Here is a 17,234-nt window from a genome sequence, read left to right as displayed (position 1 = left end):
GCATATCCATCGGCGATTGATCTGCTTTTATAGGCCCTGCCCTGCTGGTGTCCAGTGCCCCAGACGAGACTCCCGACTCCAAAAACCGACGGAGAGAGAGAGAGAGATGTTCGTCGCTGTCGGATGTGTGACTCGATTTTTTGATTATTTTTATGGCGTATAAAACAAACACGAGTGGAGAATATGTGCTAATTACCTTTTCAAGATTCTCACATTTTATTATTGCGAGTATTTGGCGTCCGTCGGACGGATTTACACAGCCCAACAACAAACAAAAAGTAAATATACATATAAATATAGGAGAAAAACGTGAACAAATCTGGCATTGTCCAGTCTTACATATCTCTCTGTAATCAGAGCTGTTTCCCCCTTACTGAATTTCCCCTTTATTGGTTTTCCAGCTACCGATTTCACGGTTCAAGCCGCACGTGAACCTCTCTTGTCCGGGGTCCGGGTCCGCGTCCGCGTCCGTGTCCGTGCCAAGTGCGTAGTCAGCGGATAGGCTGCGTCTCAATGCGTAGTGCCCTACAGCCAGCGGAAAATGTTGGTTGTGCTCGATGGATTAGAGGTGTGAAAATGCTGATTGGCAGGCAATTTTTTGTAAGGGCAAATAGGCTATTGTTCGAGATGTTTGTTGATTGGATGAAGGTCGGTGTTACGGCTATAAGCAATCAAAACAGGTTCTAAGTGGAAATAGAACGAAAGACTTGCTACTATTTTGGTGTGATCCTATCTTCGCAAAAACCTTTTTGCTTTGGGTGTAACGAACGGCAGTCGATCTAAATTTAAACGCAAATAAAAAAAGACATAAAGACGGACGGACGGACGGCCGTCTGGCGGAGCGGAGTCGGAGAGGAAGTTGGCCAAATAAATTGCGACAAGCTACATTTTATTTCAATTTTAAATGCACAATTAACGTATGTATCGGCATCTACAAACATGCCTACCCATCTCCATCCCCCTCCCCATCCCCCCATACATTCGACAGTACATAAAATAAACGGAGCACACAAACGTGAAGTAATTTTCGATTAAGGCCCGTATGACACTTACTGGTTGGGAACTTCATATATTATTAAAATTTGAGGGGTATATGAATGGATAGGAATGATTACTCCACTGCTTCCTGGAATTATGTTGTATTGGAAAATTCTACTGCTTTTCAGATTTGAAATCTTTAAATCTCGAAACATTATAGAGTAGCAGCTCATCCATACAATTGTCGTAAGATCTAAGATGATCGAAGGTGTGTGCTTTTATAGTTTTATTCTACTGTTTGATTTTAATCTTCTATTTTCGCTGGTTTAATATGATAATGAATCATTATCAATGATTATTCCCCTGCTTCTAAACAAAATATTGTAAATATTGGAAAAATTCGCAGATGCAATCTCTCCAAGTGGTGACAACTGTCTGTAATTAAATTTGTATATTTTAATCTCCTGTATTTCCTGATAACAAGTGATATGAGTCAGTTTTTGTGGCCCCTTGCGCAGGCCGCCGCTCGTAGACCAGTAAGTGAGTGTCATATGGCTATTATCGCCGCAATCCGTCTCTCGCCTGTGATCTGGGGTTCGTTTCGTCCGTCGGACACGTCTTCTGGTCGACCGTTCACGTGAACTGCGCATGCGTCTGGTGACGTCGTCTATCGTCCGTCCGGCTGTCGTTCGGTCTTTGCTCGCATTTAACGAGGCCTTTTTTCAGCAGCGTCTTTGCTGCATTCAAATTGGCTTAGGCGTCGCGGAATCGATCGATCGGCCAAACGGTGCGGGGCCATAAACCCCCGCCGGGTCTGACCGAAAACTTTGATCTCACGGACGATAGTGCTTAGGGCCAAGATTAGTACCCCAAATACCCAGAAAAGTGTGGAAGAACAAGCAGCCCCGACGCGTGGCTTCGATAAGCGGAAGGCAGCAGGGCAGGGCCGGCCAGCAGCAGGCGGGCACGGGTTAACCGACTTAACCGTAAGTAGGTGAAGGCAGCACACCCTCGCCACCCGCTGGGGGTATTTGTTTGTGTGACTAATTGATTGGCGGACGGAGACTGTGCAGACGGCGACGCAGGCGGAGGCGGAGACGGAGACGTTCTGTTTGTGGATCGGATCGTTCGTTCCACGGAACGGAAAGCTGGCATTAATTTGCCTGCTTAATTGGCGATCATCAAGTGCCAATTTATCATTGTGGGCCATCATCATCCCCTAATTTAACTCTCTCTCTCTCTCTTTGTTTGGCGCCATTTTCGAGATGACTATCGCATTATCGCTTGGATTTGTATACCCTTCTAGTTAGGGCACTACGATTTTGGGACTTACAAACAGATATCTGAAGACATAGGTTTAAAGACCCGACCTGATACGAGTTATGTGTGTCAAGGCACTTGGAAATGGTATCCTTCTTTTAGGTATCATAGTCGCTATTCTTATATCAGCAGAACATATATCGGATAGCTTTAATGAAGAGCCTCCAGCGACTGTTTCAACCAAGAGAGGCATCTGCAAGGGTATTCAAACAGTCGCCTAGCCAGGGATATTCCCTATTTTGCTGCCTTCTTTTGTATTGGCCTCTCGGCTGGTCCCCTTAAGAGGCCTCAATAAAGTTGCATAACCCTGGCTCGTTCGATTGGGCCTCATAAAGGCAAACGCACTTCTAATTCTGCGCCTGCACGACCCTGAACTTTGCCAATGCTACGTGTCTGTGGAGAAACGGTATGCTTTGTACAGACAAGCGTGCGTATACGTAATGTGTTCGTGGCTTATCTTGCGAGAGAGAGAGAGAGTGCCACCACGCAGGGGGCAGGGTAACAGGGCATTGGGGCTTGTGCAGCAGAAACAAAAAAGAACCGAACTGAACCGAAGCGAACCGAATTATAAAATGCTACACTCTTTATGTCCCCAATTGGCGTATAAACTCTATTAAACAATTTATGCTTTCAACTGTCTGAATTGCTTAACTTCTTTATAGCCTGCGGCCGTGGCTGTGGCTGTGGCTGTGACTGTGGTTCGCTTTGGGGTTCTTTCGGTTTCGGTTTCGGGTTCCATTTCGGGCTCTGTGGCACCGCACGCTTATTTATTCTATAATAAACTTATCTAATACTCATAGTCATGTGCACTTTATGATTGTATGGGTGGTGCCTGGTGTGCTGGGTGCTGGGTTCTGGTGCTGTTCTGGATATGTTCCCAGTTCGGCTTGTCATGAAACAGCGTGATCGGACCCCCAAGCCCCTCCCCACCCCTACCAAAATTAAGGCTGATCTTCTGTCTCCCCTCCTTTGCGCGCTGCTCATCAAAAACAATGTCGGGCCATCTCAATTGAGTTGCTCTATCGCTCGCCGTTACCCCCGTTTTTGGCGAGAGTGTTCGCAGCAGAGGGCATTTGAATTTCGACCAGATGTTTGTACAGCCAAGAAGGAAGTGTATACGATGCCAGACCTGTAGGCCTAATGCATGGGTACCGGTGGAAGCTACCAGAAGACACTCTTAGATAGTCTCTTGAGAGAGTCTCCAAGGATATTCAATACAAACCAAAGAGCTGTAGATATCTGTGGTTGGATAACCCTATCATATAGCTGCTGTCTGAAGAATAATCTATCTGAAAGGGCATCAAAATGGTGCAGTGGAGTGCGGTGCGGTGTTTCTCTTGTTGTAATTGTATTGCGTGTTGAGCTGTGGGTGGCTTCGCAGGCATGCGTGTCTGTGTGTCTATACAAAATGGGGGACAAAACTACAAAATGGAAAAACAAATGCGGTAAAAATGGGGGAAAAAAAGGGGCAAATACATAGCTAGTTGAACAATTGCCGTTGATTCAATTTGCCAGACACCGAATGTTGCTCCTAGGCACTCGGTGCTTGGCACTCTCGGGGACTGTTGCTGCAATTACGAGTATATGCCCATCAAATCTATCCCAATCCCACCGAATCAAGCAATTTATTCATCATCGTCATCATCATCATCATCTTCACAATCATTTGCTGCCCTTCGACTGTGGAACGAAGAAACTTTTTGCTTATTGTATGGGATTCAAGTGAACTTCAATCAACCTTATCAGGCACTCAGCTCTCATGATCGGCATTCCAGGCAAAACTGACCACAAAATCAACGATTAAAACCCGATCAAAACCTGTGAGACTCCCCCCAACAAATACACGAGTGCGAGCAGTAGCACACTGACGTCATGGGGCCGTGCCAGGGAACGTGCGCTGCTAATCTGAGTGTGCCTGCAAAATGATTGCCTTAGACCCGTCTATGGCGTTGACAAAAAGAAAAACCATAATACATCAACGGCCGGTACTCGAACGAAACGAACGAAACACACACGGGACTGATGGCGATGCCAGACGGGTTTGCTTTATGATTTATGACTCCAAATGAACGGACATGGGTGAGCAGGGGGAACAGGGGCGGAATCGATTGTCAAAGGGGCTAGAAATTGAGGACTTTTAATGCATACTATATGTAGTTTTAATAGCATGCATAGAATATGTAGATAGATTATAACCTGAAGATCATGGACGGTCTTTCTCTGGGGGATCATCATTTCGCGGAACGCATTGTCATCCCATTAACTTTTGGGAAGAAAGGCTATTTCTGAATTAATATTGCAACCGATTTAACTTAACCGAACTTAATTCAATGATAGCTTGAATGTCGATTTATTTAATCTTTTCCCGTTTTGAAGAAAACCCGAAAGTTTTAAACAATCTTTTTGCTCAATGATTTCTCTATTTAAATAAGGAATGAGGAGCACTCAAGAGATTGAAGAGCTCCATATTTCTTGTACTCCAATATATATAATAATAAGTTGATGTTTTTAATGTTAGACCCCGGGTGGATGCCTGACATTTGAACACCTCTTTGATGAGTGTTTGAATAACAAACAGGGCATCCACTCCGATCCGCTCCTGAAGCCTCATGCTCCGGCTGTGCTGCGTGAGTGTGGGCTGTGTTCTGTGTTCTGTGGGCTAGAGATTAGAGTTAACAAAACTCACGACATTTTGAGTCCAAGTCCAAGTCGCAAGCGCCGAAATTTATTAATCTTGATTTGTTTGTATTTTGATTACTGAAATGAAATTAGCAGCTGGCGCTAATTGATGCATTAGCTCTGATCGCGACTCCTCGTTCTTGGCTACTTCTGGACTGTTGTCGTCGTCTGTTGTGGTTGTGGCCTTCTTCTTCTGCCCTGTCTGTCTGTAGCAATCTAGTATCAGTCCTATAAATAATTCAAACTTGCAGCCAATTACCCAGCGAAAGTTTCTGCGCAAGAACTTTCGCCTAATTGCTTGCATAACAAGTCAATTAGGTAGACTTTTCACCGCCGAAGAAGAAGATGGGCAGAGCGGGGGAAATAGGCTCTCTATATAAAGGAGCCTTCCTGAAGAAGGTCGCTCCATTCTCGTTCCGTTATGTGGTCCTTCCATCGGCTGCTGCGTCGCGATCAACCGCTGAGATCTTACTTCTTTGCCGTGCCCCGGCTCAGCCTGGACGTCATGGGCTACTGGCCGATGGGCGACGATCTGCCCGTCCGTGCCATAGTTCACTTTGTGATCCTCTCCATTGGAGTGATCACGGAGCTGCATGCGGGCTTCATGTTTTTGCAGAACGCGCAGATCACCCTGGCGCTGGAGACCCTCTGTCCGGCCGGTACGTCTGCCGTCACGCTGCTGAAGATGCTGCTCATGCTGCGCTATCGTCGGGATCTGACCAACGTGTGGAGGCAGCTGCAAAGGATGCTCTTCGAAGCGGGTCTGAACAGGCCGGAACAGAAGGCCATCATTCATGACAATTCGGTGCTGGCGGCGCGCATCAATTTCTGGCCGCTGTCCGCGGGCTTCTTTACCTGCACCACCTACAACCTGAAGCCACTGCTCATTGCCTTCATCCTGTACTTGCAGGATCCCGACCAGGAGCTGCCGTGGAACACACCATTTAATATGACGTGAGTGGTGTTGGCATTAGCGTAGTGTGAACTAATCATGGAGCTATTATTCCCACAGAATGCCGAAGGTTCTTCTGGCGGCTCCATTCTTTCCCCTGACCTATGCCTTCATTGCCTACACGGGCTATGTGACCATCTTTATGTTTGGAGGCTGCGATGGTTTCTACTTTGAGTTCTGTGTCCACATCTCGTCCCTCTTTCAGTCTCTTCAGGAGGAAACACGGGCCATCTTTCGCCCCTTCGAAGGTACCATCATTTATTTACATGGAACTTATTCTTTACCTTGAATCCATTGTACTTTCTTGAAGAATACCTAAAGCTGACGCCGGCCCAGTGCGCCCGTTTGGAGCTTCAGTTGAGGGGCCTTATCATCAGACAAAATTCGGTCTTCGAGCTGATAAGTTTTTTCCGCAAACGGTATACTGTCATCACGCTGGCGCACTTTGTTTCCGCTGCATTGGTAATCGGTTTTAGCATCTGTAATCTGTTGACCGTTGGGAACAACGGCCTGGGCGCCCTGCTCTACGTGGCCTACACGGTGGCCGCCCTCAGCCAGCTCCTCGTTTACTGCTACGGCGGCACTCTGGTGGCCGAGAGTGTGAGTATGCCCCAAAAGCGAAGCTCCCTAATCATTATGGTTATCTTGCAGAGCTTTGAGCTCTCCCGTGTGGCGGCCTCTTGTCCCTGGTCATTGGGCGCACCCAGGCAGCGTCGTGTTATTTTGCTCCTCATTCTCCGATCGCAGCGAGCACCGACCATGGCGGTGCCGTTCTTCTCGCCATCACTAAACACCTTTGCATCGGTTAGTGATATCATTACCATTTCAATTATAATTGCTATCTGTATACGTTTCTACGCTGGCAGATACTACAAACGTCTGGCTCTATTATTGCATTGGCCAAGTCCTTTCAATAGTTGCGACATCGTGGGAAGGCGCAAGTGCTAGAGGTAATCTGAGCTATAATTTTGTAGATTGAGAATTGGGTAATTGAGCAATAGTGTGTGAAGTATTGAATCGAAAGTACATATATAGCTGTAATGGATCAAGAGTAGCAATAGAGAGTAGAAGTAACGCGTGGCAGTATCGAGTAGAAGTAACGAGTAGCAATAGCGATTAGCAGTAGCGACTAGCAGTAGTAGTACCGAGTAGCAGTAGCTAGTAGAAGGAGCGAGTAGCAGTAGCGAGAGGAATATTGGGGCATTGAGGATGATGATTTGTGATGTGCTAAAGGAACGACTGCCAACTAGCGAGTCGTATTTGAGTAGAGAGTCGTTTTCAACGTAAAGTAACGAGTGAACAGCTATGGCACGGGCATATGCTATGGCACAACGAAAATGTAGTTTATATATCCAGCAACAACACTCACAACCATCACACATCACATCTTCTGCTAACAACTAAACAACTAATAATCATAACGTATCCGATGATTAAATGATTCCAACGAGGATTCTAGAGAGAAGCTTAGGGCGGAGTAAGGTTTGCCCTGGTTTCAGGGACATTTGATGACGTATGCACCGCAATCCTTTACCTTTCCCAAATACCTTGCTGTATCAGATATCTTCATTAATTATGCACTGAGTGCCATAGCCACCCTGCTATACGCATAGTTTCACACGCAACTGGTAGCTCTGATAGTGGGTTTTGGGCCCTGGCTCGAGGCGTCCTGGTGACAGTACGGCTTGGCAGCTGGTAGGCTAAAAATGTCGGCAGCGGAGGAGCACGAGCCGAAGGAAAGTTTCTGGGAACGGCACGAGTTCAAGTTCTACAAGTACGGCCACATTTACGCGGTCATCTACGGCCAGGTGGTCATCGACTATGTACCCCAGCAGCCAATGAGACGGGGTCTGAAGACCGTGCTGATCGCCTACAGTCACTTGCTCAGCCTGATACTGATCGTGGTCCTGCCCGGGTACTTTGTCTACCACTTCCGGACCCTCACCGAGACGCACGACCGTCGCATGCAGCTCATGCTGTACGTGAGCTTCGCCAACACGGCCATCAAGTATGCGACGGTGATCGTGACGTATGTGGCCAACACCGTGCACTTCGAGGCCATCAACTATCGGTGCACGGTGCAGCGGCAGCGCCTGGAGACGGCCTTTGTGGGTGCCCCCAAGCAGCCGAAGCGGAGCTTCGAGTTCTTCATGTACTTCAAGTTCTGCCTGATCAACCTGATGATGCTCGTCCAGGTGGCAGGCATATTCGCGCTCTACGAGGCCGCGGACGGGCCCTCGGTCAGCCAGGTGCGCCTCCACTTTGCCATCTACGCCTTTGTGCTGTGGAACTACACGGAGAACATGGCCGATTACTTTTACTTTGTGAATGGCAGTGTTTTGAAGTACTACCGCCAACTGCACCTGCAACTGGTCTCGCTGCGGCGGCAGCTGGGGGGTCTGCGGCCGGGCGGCATGCTGATGGAGCACTGCTGTCGCCTGAGCGATCGCCTGGGGGAGCTGCGGCAGCGATTCGGCGAGATACACGACCTCTATTCGGAGAGCTTTCAGATGCACCAGTTCCAGCTGCTGGGCCTGGTGCTGGCGACCCTGATCAACAACCTGACCAACTTCTACGCCATCTTCAATATGCTGGCCAAGCAGTCGCTCGAGGAGATCAGCTTCCCGATCGTGATCGGGTCTGTGTATGCCACGGGCTTCTATATCGACACCTACATTGTGACCCTGCTCAACGAGCACATTAAGCAGGAGCTGGAGGGATTCGCCCTCACGATGCGTACCTTTGCCGAGCCCCCATCCACGGTGGAGCAGCGTCTGACCCAGGAGGTAATATACGAAAGGAAAGGAAGGAATAATGAATAATGGATAATGCTCTTTTCCGAATAGATCGAATACTTCTCTCTGGATCTTCTCAAGTGCCGACCGCCCATGCTCTGTGGCCTGCTGAACTTTGACCGTCGCCTGATCTATCTGATCGCCGTCACCGCCTTCTGTTACTTCATCACCCTGGTGCAGTTCGATTTATACCTCCGCAAAAGCTCCTAACAAGCCACAAACCGCACCCAGAGCACCCATACAGCACTCCCTCCAAACGGAATTCCACAGCAAGACGTTCCTTAAGGTAGTGTCTCAAATTCCCTAACAGATGCATGCAAGCCCTTTATTAAACTCCCCCAAGAGTCGGAGTCGGAGTAAAAAGCAGTATCATCTAGAAGAGGTCCCGTTTTTGATCAGATTAAATCCAGTAAAGATCTTGATACAATTTCACTAGTACTCCTTTCTTTCTTCTGTATCTTTAGTGCACTTGTCAACAGTATAGTAATATTACCCTCCATAAGGGTGCAAGGATAAACAAAATGTGCGATGGACTGGCAGGATACGCACTCTAGCCTTAAATAAGCAGGGTCAAGAGTTCTCTTGGGGGATGGATAGTGGTCAGTGGCCTCTGTTCTCGCTGGTGCGATGGGTTGAATGGGTCTGTTCTTATCTCTTGCTGGATGGGTGAGGACACACTCCAAAAGGACTCTCGTGTATCGTCAGTTGCTGTCTGCCATGTGGGCGCGATGGTTGTACACGCTCCTGTTGCGCATCTGGATGATCCAGGGCCTGGTACTGGGCATAACCGGGCATTATTACAGTCCATCCCGTCGCCGGTTGGTGCCCAGCAGAGTGCTCCACTGGTACAGCTGGCTGATGATGCTGGCCACTCTGGCGCTGTACTGGGGGTACTGGTTATATGCGCAGGACTACTTTGTGCAGGGCACGTTCCGCAGGCACGGATTCGTGCAGTCCCTCAGCTATGGTACCGTCGTGTTGCAGCTGATCGCCCTGGTGGTGCAGACCGTGCTGCGGATGTCCCGTGAGCAGGAGGTCTGTGCGGTCTTCAACGAACTGATGGCTATGAGGTCTACGGTGTCCAGAGTGCACCCCCAGGGGGAGCCCAGTCGCTTCTACTACGTTGTGTTCTTCGGCAGGCTCTTCAATTACCTGCAAAACTTAAACTTTAGCCTGAGCATTCTCCTGATCGTTGACATGCGGTCGGTGAATGTCTGCGACTATTTGTCCAACTTCTACTTCGTTTACATGTCGCTGGTCAGGGACACCCTGCTGATGTCCTACATTCTGCTGTTGTTGGAGCTGGGCGAGGCCCTGAGGGTCAATGCTGAGCATCCAAGGACGTCCTATGCGGGCCTAATGCGACAGCTGCAGCGGCAGGAGCGCCTGCTTCGGCTGGTGCGACGGGTGCATCGCCTGTACGCGTGGCAAGTGCTGGCCACGATGTTCTTTCAGCTGTACTTCAACATGGCCACCTTCTACGTGGGCTACTCGTTCCTGGCAGCGTCCTCAGCGCCGGTGACGGGATTCCGTGTGTGGAATGCCAAGTTCCTGCTAACCGTTCTCACGTTCATCACCAAGCTCTTCGATGGCCTCCTTTTGCAGATTGTCGGCGAGCGTTTGTTGGCCCAGGGAAACAAACCCTGTGAAGGTCCACGAGTGGAGGACGCGACTTACATGCAGGCAGCCCAACGCCAGGTGAGCAGACCAGGTCCTGACCAAAAGATAACTCTATCCTCTATCCCATAGATGGAAATGGCTAGCCTGAAGCGGGCCATTCGTGCCGGTTCCCCAGAGAACAGGGTCCTCGGCATGTTTTGCATTGACATGAGATGTGCCTTCGCTGTGATCAGCTGCAGCCTGTCCTACGGTATTATAATCATGCAGCTGGGATATATACACAGCTGAAGCCCAGACCCCGTTCACGTCACCAGCCAAATGTAGCCATGCAATCAGCACTCAATCGTAATTAACTGAAATATCTATCTAAATGGATCTGTGGTCGAGGGGTGGCAGAACACGAGCTACTCGTACAGTTCACTGGCTATGCCCAGGGCTTGCCCGGGCAGGATACACTTGTGCTAAACTTCATATACCCGTCTTTTATAATCAATCAGACACATATTAAAATACACGAAAAGCATAATATTAATTATGGAATGGAAATTAAAATCTATAATTAATCCATCTATTTGCCTAGCTTGTCTTTGAAAAATAAAGACCTGAACATATTGGTATGAAGGTCCTTATTGGTGTTCTTATAGAGTGCACAATACTCCCATTGTAGTGGCTGGATCTTCGGTCTCGAATGGTACGAGTAGAGCCCATTCACTGTGCGGATAAAGCCCATCTCAAGAGTGTGTGCAATGGTGGCTACGAAGCTGGCCTCGGAATGTTCGGATAGATGTTTCGCAAGGTATTCTCTGGTTTTACGATCCTAGATTCTCCCATGGTTCGGCAAAAGCCTATCGCGAACACTTACGAGAGGGCACGACTGGAGAAACTGGAACTTTTCGTAGAGGCTTGAGAGATGGTTTCGAAAACTTCCTTGAGTAGAGGACCCTCACCAAACCAAACCTTAAACATACGGTACAACAAGTACTATTTCGGAACAAGTAAAGGGCATTCCATTCCATAAATGAACAATCATGAATACCCTCTTCAGAATTGACAACACCAAATCAAATCTTTTTTCTTTGTTCAGCATTTATATTGTTTAAATAAAAATGTAGTTTCGGTTCAATTCCACAGACAAATCGGTCACCGTTTTCTTTTTGACGAGTAAATACGAGTACCCAAAATTGTGCAGCAGCATTGACAGGAGTGGTCTCATCAGAAGCAAATTCTGTAAGCAAAATGATTAGTTTTATGCCTAATAAAAGATCATTAAGATTGCCTTACGGAACAGTTTTGAAGCATGGCGAAGCACTTAAAAATTTGGTTGGTTTCCACAAGATTCCAGCTAGATTAAGATTCGCTCTCATCATTATTGTCCGGGCTTAATCCGGGGTTGGATCGGACTGTCATGGAATAGCAAGGATTATTGCCTTCCTTATCATCTTCAGCTGCTTTAGTCCAGATTCTCTTTTGTTTTCCTTCGGTACCAAAGAGTTTCCAACACTGTTCTGGCTTTCCCTTGCGGAAGGAGGCTATGTATAACGAGGTGGTCGCGATTTCATTATTATCAGTCTTTGGCTTGACTTCCTGATGGCTTGAACTCATTTTCAAAGGCACTTCATCGTTTATGACAGGAGTCTTCTGCGGTTTGGACTCCCCGCTGGCAGTCTGAGGCGTCTCAATGGTCATCTTGATCGGGGATTTGGATTCCATTCGGATTTCTTTATCCGATGCCTCAGTATTAGAATGTTCTTGCATTAATGCAGCTGCAGCCGTCTTCAGAATCTGGGATTGCATTTCCAGTAAGTCATCCAGATGTATTTTCTTGTTGTCTTTGATAAATTTATCGAGCGTCTCCTGAACCTTGGATTCAGTTTCCAGAAGTTCAGCTAGATCCATTTTAGTTTTCTCTTCATCTGCCAGATCAGATTCAGGAGCTTCACTGGCTATCATCAGAGGTGCTGGAACCATCTCGATTGGTACCACTCTCTCGAAAGAAGTTCCACTCGGAATTTGTTCAAGCATCCGCGGGGTCTTATTCGATTCTATCGATTCTATTTCGAGATCATCAGCCAGATCAAACTCGCCTTTAATGTAATTTTGAAAAGAATTCGTGAGGAGCAGTTCTGCTATCGATGGAACAGGACTTTCATTGGCCATCTTGATCGCTTTCCCCAAAACCACTTTTCCTTCGGCCTGCAATAAAATTTGCTCCAACGCTTCAGACGTCATGTGTGGCCTGAATACCATTGCAAAAGGACTACTGATCGGAATTGATATCCCTGAATCCCATGTAAATGGGCTCCGCAAAAAATCATACTCGAATGTGCGAGGAGGGAATACGGACTCGATTTCAAAAGATTCTGCAAAATCAATATCATTGTCGTCTTTGGTGAATTCTGACAGTAGTGCCTTCAGTTGCGATTCGATTTTAAGAAATTCTGCCAAATCGAATGCACCTTCTTCCTTCCTGGCCGATTCCTCTAATAAAAGCTCAAGAGGCGACTGCAACTGAATGGGTTTCTCGAATATTGAATAGTCCCTCCATAACGGTGTCCCCAAATCCACTTTCCGTTCACTCTGCCGAGAAACATGCTGGAGCATTGTATTAGTCTCGTGCATGGATTCTAATATTTGGAAAGGCTTCATCAGCTCACAAATTGCCATGTTTCTCAGCTTCTCAGCAGCCCCATTATCTGAATTGGTACAATCTTTCTCAGTGAACGGGCTCAAGGCCAAACTTAAATCAGGCCTACGTGAGACACTCGCGCAGAGTAGCTTTGACAGACTTTTGCGTGCTAGGTAAGAGTGATTGACAAATGTTCTGATTGTCATCAGATAAGCGGACTTGGTGTTTTGCTTCTCGTTTGCTTTTGCAGGAAGTTCGTCTGATGCGATGGGATTTTTGGTGGCAGCAGTTCTTTGACTTCTGGCGGGGCACGCGAGGATCTTATCGATGCGGGCTATAAGGTTCTTGATCAAAACACTCTCACGGATGTGTTTTAGACGCCTGTCTTCATCCGAAATTCGGGTTCGATTGGGGATCTCTCTGAAAAGTTGTATGACATTCCGTTGACTTTTCCTTTCCGTTTTGCAAATATCTATGCAGGGCGGCTCCCTTGCGAGAGGTTCCCTCACATTTTGTTGACTTTTCTTTGCCTCTGGCCAAGGATCTTTGCGGAGCAGCTTAGGCTTGGCAGCCGTACTAGATAGTATCTCGTGTAGCACGGTTGCAGGCTTATTCCATGGCTGTAACTTCATGGTGAGCGTTTTCTTCTCATCATCTTTGGTTTTGCCTTCCATCCGCGAAGGTTTTTCGAACCGGACTGGGGATTCCATCCGCATAGGGGTACCGAAATTCACTTTCCTCTTGCTCAGCAACGAAACTTCTTCTAACGTTGCAGGCTGGCATTCTTTCCTTATGGAAGGACCACTGCTAGATGATGGTTTTCTGTGGATCTTAGGAGGCTGATTGAGTATTTGAAGCGAGGATTCCATCTTGATGGGCTTCTTCAAATCCAATTTCCCTTCATTTTGCAAAAAAACTGGAGCTTGTGACTGGAATTCTTGCATTTCGGAGGGATAACTGCTAGAAGACAATTCCATCCGAATCGGTTTGCCCGAATCCACGCTATCTATCTCCCCATTCTGCCATGGATGGAGTAGATCAGGACTCTCGTTTGGCTTGGAGGACATTCCGGAGGTTTGTTGGAGATCCCTGATGGGTTTCTTAATTGGCACTTCCATGGGCATCAGTTTTCCACTGTAGATCGATAAAGATCGGGAATGCTTGGGCGGCCGATTGGTTACGTTTTGGGCCCGTTTTTCGGAGGATGGTACCTTCTTCAAAGGGTATTGGCTGCCTGATGCACTCCTGTTGGGGGATGGCGCTCTGGCAGTTTGCTGCGGTCGGCAGTTGTCCAGATTTATATCTTTGTTGGCCATCCTTCCGAACCAACTGACTGCCAACTTCACATCCACGCCTGGTTGGCCCCCAAGGTCCTTTTCGCAGTGATTCGCTGGCGCTGGCTTAGCCGAGTACATCCTCGATTGAGACGCCTTGACCGACAGCTGACTATTCGCGGAAAAGAGTTTCGTGTTGCTCTGACGGCGAGCCACGTCCATTTGGGACTTGGACGACTCGACTCGAATGCGACGGCAGGATCTTCTGCCGGCATTTTCCCCGATGTTTAGGCGAATGGAACTCACCGCGTTTTCCAGGGGAACGCACTGGCGCTGCTCCTTGCGGCGCAGCTTCTTCATGAGTTGGTCGCGTGTGGCCTGCATGTTGCCAGCATTCAGCGAAGTCACAACTGTCCGCATCGTAGAGGAGCACGCACGGAGCGCAACCGAGGAGTCGGTATCCTTAAGAGCCGCACCCACTGTGCTTGAAGAGCTCTTAGAGCGTCGCAACTTGCGCTGATTGCTTGACCTCTCTGTTCCTTGAACCTTCGACGCACAGAGCGTTGTGGACGAAGCACTTTTCCGTGGTGCCGCACACAGCGTTGTGGAAGACGCTGCTCGGCGTTTTGCAGGTGCCCTCGGCCTCGCTTCGCTCTTGCACTGTCCTTCGTGAAAGCCCAGATATAACGGTCTTGGACTTTGTTGGATCTGCTTGAGAACGCGTTGCAAGGGACCATCGTGATTGTATGGCTCAAGGTTCTGATGGTCGGGACTTAGGGCCAATTTGTCTGCAGAAAAAAGATGTATGTGCATAAGAACCACATCCCGTTTACTTTTAAACTACGGAGGCTCTTACGGATTCTTCGAATACGCTTCGATCCAAAAAATCGCTGAATCTGGGAAAAGAATCCCAACTTTAAAGTCTTTGTTGCCATATTTCTAAATACTTTGTTTTCAGTTAACAGAAAATTTCGAACTTTAAAAAAAAAATTTTGTTTTTTTATTTTGTTTTGTTTCTGGTAATTTTGTTCACTCGATATGTGTGGAGCCGAATTGTCTACTGATTTGGAATCTGAAAATGGAGTAGTAGCCAAAAGTGACGGCAGATGCAACGCCTCTGATGAATGCTTGTTCCCAGAGTAGAAAATAAATTCAGAAGCAAAGCAAAAATATTGGTATCATTACGTAGATTAATTTCGGTTTATTTCATGGGTGTTTTTTTTTTTTTTTGTTGTGAGTGTGAGGTGTGGGGGTCGAGTATTTTCATCTTGTGATGAACAAGTTACATTTGACATACGATAGTACATAATGATAGGCTTTTGTCACATTAGCGCCCTTCTCTCTTCTGTCTTCTCTCTGTGATGGATGTCGGATGTCTCTGGCCAGCATCACGAGCATGTACATGAGCATGTGTATTGTACATATGTATGTATTGGTTGTTGGTTGTTGCCTGTTGGTGTACTCGTGTGTGTGTGTGTGTGCGTGTGCATATCATGTCCAGCATGCGTGCAGGATCTACTCGTGGTCTGACTTACGCGCCTGCAGCCCCACTTGATTCTTTTAGTTTCGCCTATATTATCTCTGATGAAGGTAGGATTCAGATACATAGCAAAGCTATAGGTAAACCACACCCAACCGACTAGATGTGAGCAAAAACCAACAAAATTACATTTCATTAAGGCTACGTTTGGGACTATCGAAAAACCCATTGCATACTTTTGAGGGGCAATGGGTGGGCAAATACCATTACAAAATCTATTGCCTACTTTACAGGGCAGTGGCACATAATATGCTTGTGTGTGTATTAGGGTGCGAAATATAACTGCACTGGTACCCATATATGTATGTATATGCATGTATGTACTATGTATGTATATTTTGATCGATATTCGATAACAACAACGAAAAGAAAAGGCACAATTTTGATGAAACGCTTTCCTATGCATGCACGTGCACGTATGCGTATGCGCGTATGCGTGTGCGTGTGGCGTGTGTGGGTGTTGTGTGCACATAAGTAATGTTTTTTTTTTTTGTAAATTGATAAAGAAAATCCTTTGTTTTTTTTAGCAGCTCTCTGCCCTAAGCTTAGTCCTTATTTAGCTGATAGGTTTTGTTTTTGTTTTTTTGGTTTTGGATTTTTGCTAGTAAAATTCTTGCATACGATTCTAAGGCTAGGTCGAAAAGTGATTCCGGGCTTCAGGCTCTATATATAGTAGTAGTATTAGTAGTATGTAGGGATCTCTGCAGTCAGAAGAATTGTTTCAATTACAGATTGTTAAGCTAGGAATTTGTTCACGCGAGTGTGCGGCCAACACTCCTGCTACGAAGAGTATTATATTTTGAGCGCCGAGGTTTAGAGCAAACGAAAGTTACTTACTAAAACTAGTATGTACGGATGTAGCTGCCACCCTGTCAAGCGGTTTATCTTTTATCTAACTTACATATCTTTTGTTTTCTCTCGTATCTGTGCGTGTCAGTGTGTGTGTGTTTGTGTGATTGATTAAGAAGTTTTCATTTGTTTGAATTTTTATTTTGTTTATTACATATAAGGTTCTCTTCTCATCTTCGGTTTTCTTTTGTTTTGTTTTGTTTTTTTTTTTAGGGGGATGTTGCTTGTTTTTCTTTTTTGTTTCTTTGTAGATTTGAAATTATCATCATATCTTACTCCCTCTTCCTTCCTCATTCTCTTGTCGCTCTGTTATGTTTTTGTAGGTTTGTTAAATATAAAAAAATTATAATGAATTTCCATTCTTGTGTATTAATTAGTATGTATGTATGTTGGTATGTATGTATATATATTTAAAATAATATCCGACTATAGTTGTTGCTGCTGCTGCTTGTGACGTCGTCGATTCGAAATTTCGAAATTTACAAAAAATTGACAAAACATACACGAAAAAAAAACCACAAAAAATATTCATTAAAGATTAAGAGGATAAGAGAAATTCGGACAAGATAATAATAAAGTAATAATATTTATAAAAAAAAAA

The 17,234-nt window shown here is 46.4% G+C and overlaps 4 protein-coding genes across 7 annotated transcripts; 3 read left to right on the top strand and 1 right to left on the bottom strand.

Moving 5' to 3' along the window:
- Nucleotides 1-125: 125 nt before the first annotated feature.
- Or10a (Odorant receptor 10a) lies at nucleotides 126-6,879 on the top strand. Of its 3 annotated transcripts, XM_033384565.1 has the most exons (6): nucleotides 126-278; nucleotides 5,888-5,931; nucleotides 5,990-6,177; nucleotides 6,240-6,529; nucleotides 6,581-6,733; nucleotides 6,796-6,879. In XM_033384565.1, the coding sequence occupies exons 1-6, from the start codon at nucleotides 153-155 to the stop codon at nucleotides 6,844-6,846; spliced, it is 852 nt and encodes a 283-aa protein (XP_033240456.1). In that variant the 5' UTR covers nucleotides 126-152; the 3' UTR covers nucleotides 6,847-6,879. The 3 variants fall into 3 exon arrangements, with proteins under 3 accessions (XP_033240456.1, XP_002134180.2, XP_033240455.1); XM_002134144.3 differs by lacking the exon at nucleotides 126-278 and having other exon boundaries at nucleotides 4,798-5,931; XM_033384564.1 differs by lacking the exons at nucleotides 126-278; nucleotides 6,796-6,879 and having other exon boundaries at nucleotides 4,798-5,931; nucleotides 6,240-6,527; nucleotides 6,581-6,670.
- Nucleotides 6,880-7,611: 732 nt separating this feature from the next.
- Nucleotides 7,612-9,159, top strand: Gr10a (Gustatory receptor 10a). Its single transcript, XM_002134145.3, has 2 exons — nucleotides 7,612-8,715; nucleotides 8,776-9,159. Exons 1-2 carry the CDS (start codon nucleotides 7,636-7,638, stop codon nucleotides 8,932-8,934), a joined length of 1,239 nt encoding a protein of 412 aa, XP_002134181.2. The 5' UTR covers nucleotides 7,612-7,635; the 3' UTR covers nucleotides 8,935-9,159.
- A 70-nt stretch (nucleotides 9,160-9,229) lies between these two features.
- Nucleotides 9,230-10,848, top strand: Gr10b (Gustatory receptor 10b). Its single transcript, XM_033384566.1, has one exon. It carries the CDS (start codon nucleotides 9,361-9,363, stop codon nucleotides 10,471-10,473), a length of 1,113 nt encoding a protein of 370 aa, XP_033240457.1. The 5' UTR covers nucleotides 9,230-9,360; the 3' UTR covers nucleotides 10,474-10,848.
- A 562-nt stretch (nucleotides 10,849-11,410) lies between these two features.
- LOC6901496 (uncharacterized) lies at nucleotides 11,411-15,324 on the bottom strand. Of its 2 annotated transcripts, none has more exons than XR_004470534.1 (3): nucleotides 15,101-15,323; nucleotides 11,626-15,032; nucleotides 11,411-11,569 (listed from the first exon to the last, which is right to left on the bottom strand). XR_004470534.1 is itself a non-coding variant. In XM_033384559.1 (3 exons), exons 1-2 carry the CDS (start codon nucleotides 15,177-15,179, stop codon nucleotides 11,692-11,694), a joined length of 3,420 nt encoding a protein of 1,139 aa, XP_033240450.1. In that variant the 5' UTR covers nucleotides 15,180-15,324; the 3' UTR covers nucleotides 11,411-11,569; nucleotides 11,658-11,691. The 2 variants fall into 2 exon arrangements, 1 of the variants encoding a protein (XP_033240450.1); XM_033384559.1 differs by having other exon boundaries at nucleotides 11,658-15,032; nucleotides 15,101-15,324.
- Nucleotides 15,325-17,234: the final 1,910 nt, after the last annotated feature.

The sequence above is a fragment of the Drosophila pseudoobscura genome, chromosome X (assembly GCF_009870125.1).
Source record: "Drosophila pseudoobscura strain MV-25-SWS-2005 chromosome X, UCI_Dpse_MV25, whole genome shotgun sequence".
Taxonomy (NCBI): domain Eukaryota; kingdom Metazoa; phylum Arthropoda; class Insecta; order Diptera; family Drosophilidae; genus Drosophila; species Drosophila pseudoobscura.
The sequence above is the reverse complement of the archived record's forward strand: the minus strand, read 5'-3'. Positions and strand labels throughout refer to the sequence as shown.

What these genes read in the sequence shown, in the direction of transcription:
- LOC6901496 (XM_033384559.1), bottom strand. Translation starts at nt 15,179, where the DNA reads ATGGCAACAAAGACTTTAAAGTTGGGATTCTTTTCCCAGATTCAGCGA. An exon ending in GAAGCGTATTCGAAGAATCC is followed by an intron (nt 15,033 to 15,100) that starts GTAAGAGCCTCC and finishes TTTTTTCTGCAG; the next exon opens with ACAAATTGGCCCTAAGTCCC.
- Gr10a (XM_002134145.3), top strand. Translation starts at nt 7,636, where the DNA reads ATGTCGGCAGCGGAGGAGCACGAGCCGAAGGAAAGTTTCTGGGAACGG. An exon ending in AGCAGCGTCTGACCCAGGAG is followed by an intron (nt 8,716 to 8,775) that starts GTAATATACGAA and finishes TTTTCCGAATAG; the next exon opens with ATCGAATACTTCTCTCTGGA.
- Or10a (XM_002134144.3), top strand. Translation starts at nt 5,399, where the DNA reads ATGTGGTCCTTCCATCGGCTGCTGCGTCGCGATCAACCGCTGAGATCT. An exon ending in GCACTCTGGTGGCCGAGAGT is followed by an intron (nt 6,530 to 6,580) that starts GTGAGTATGCCC and finishes GTTATCTTGCAG; the next exon opens with AGCTTTGAGCTCTCCCGTGT. An exon ending in CACTAAACACCTTTGCATCG is followed by an intron (nt 6,734 to 6,795) that starts GTTAGTGATATC and finishes CTACGCTGGCAG; the next exon opens with ATACTACAAACGTCTGGCTC.
- Gr10b (XM_033384566.1), top strand. Translation starts at nt 9,361, where the DNA reads ATGGGTCTGTTCTTATCTCTTGCTGGATGGGTGAGGACACACTCCAAA.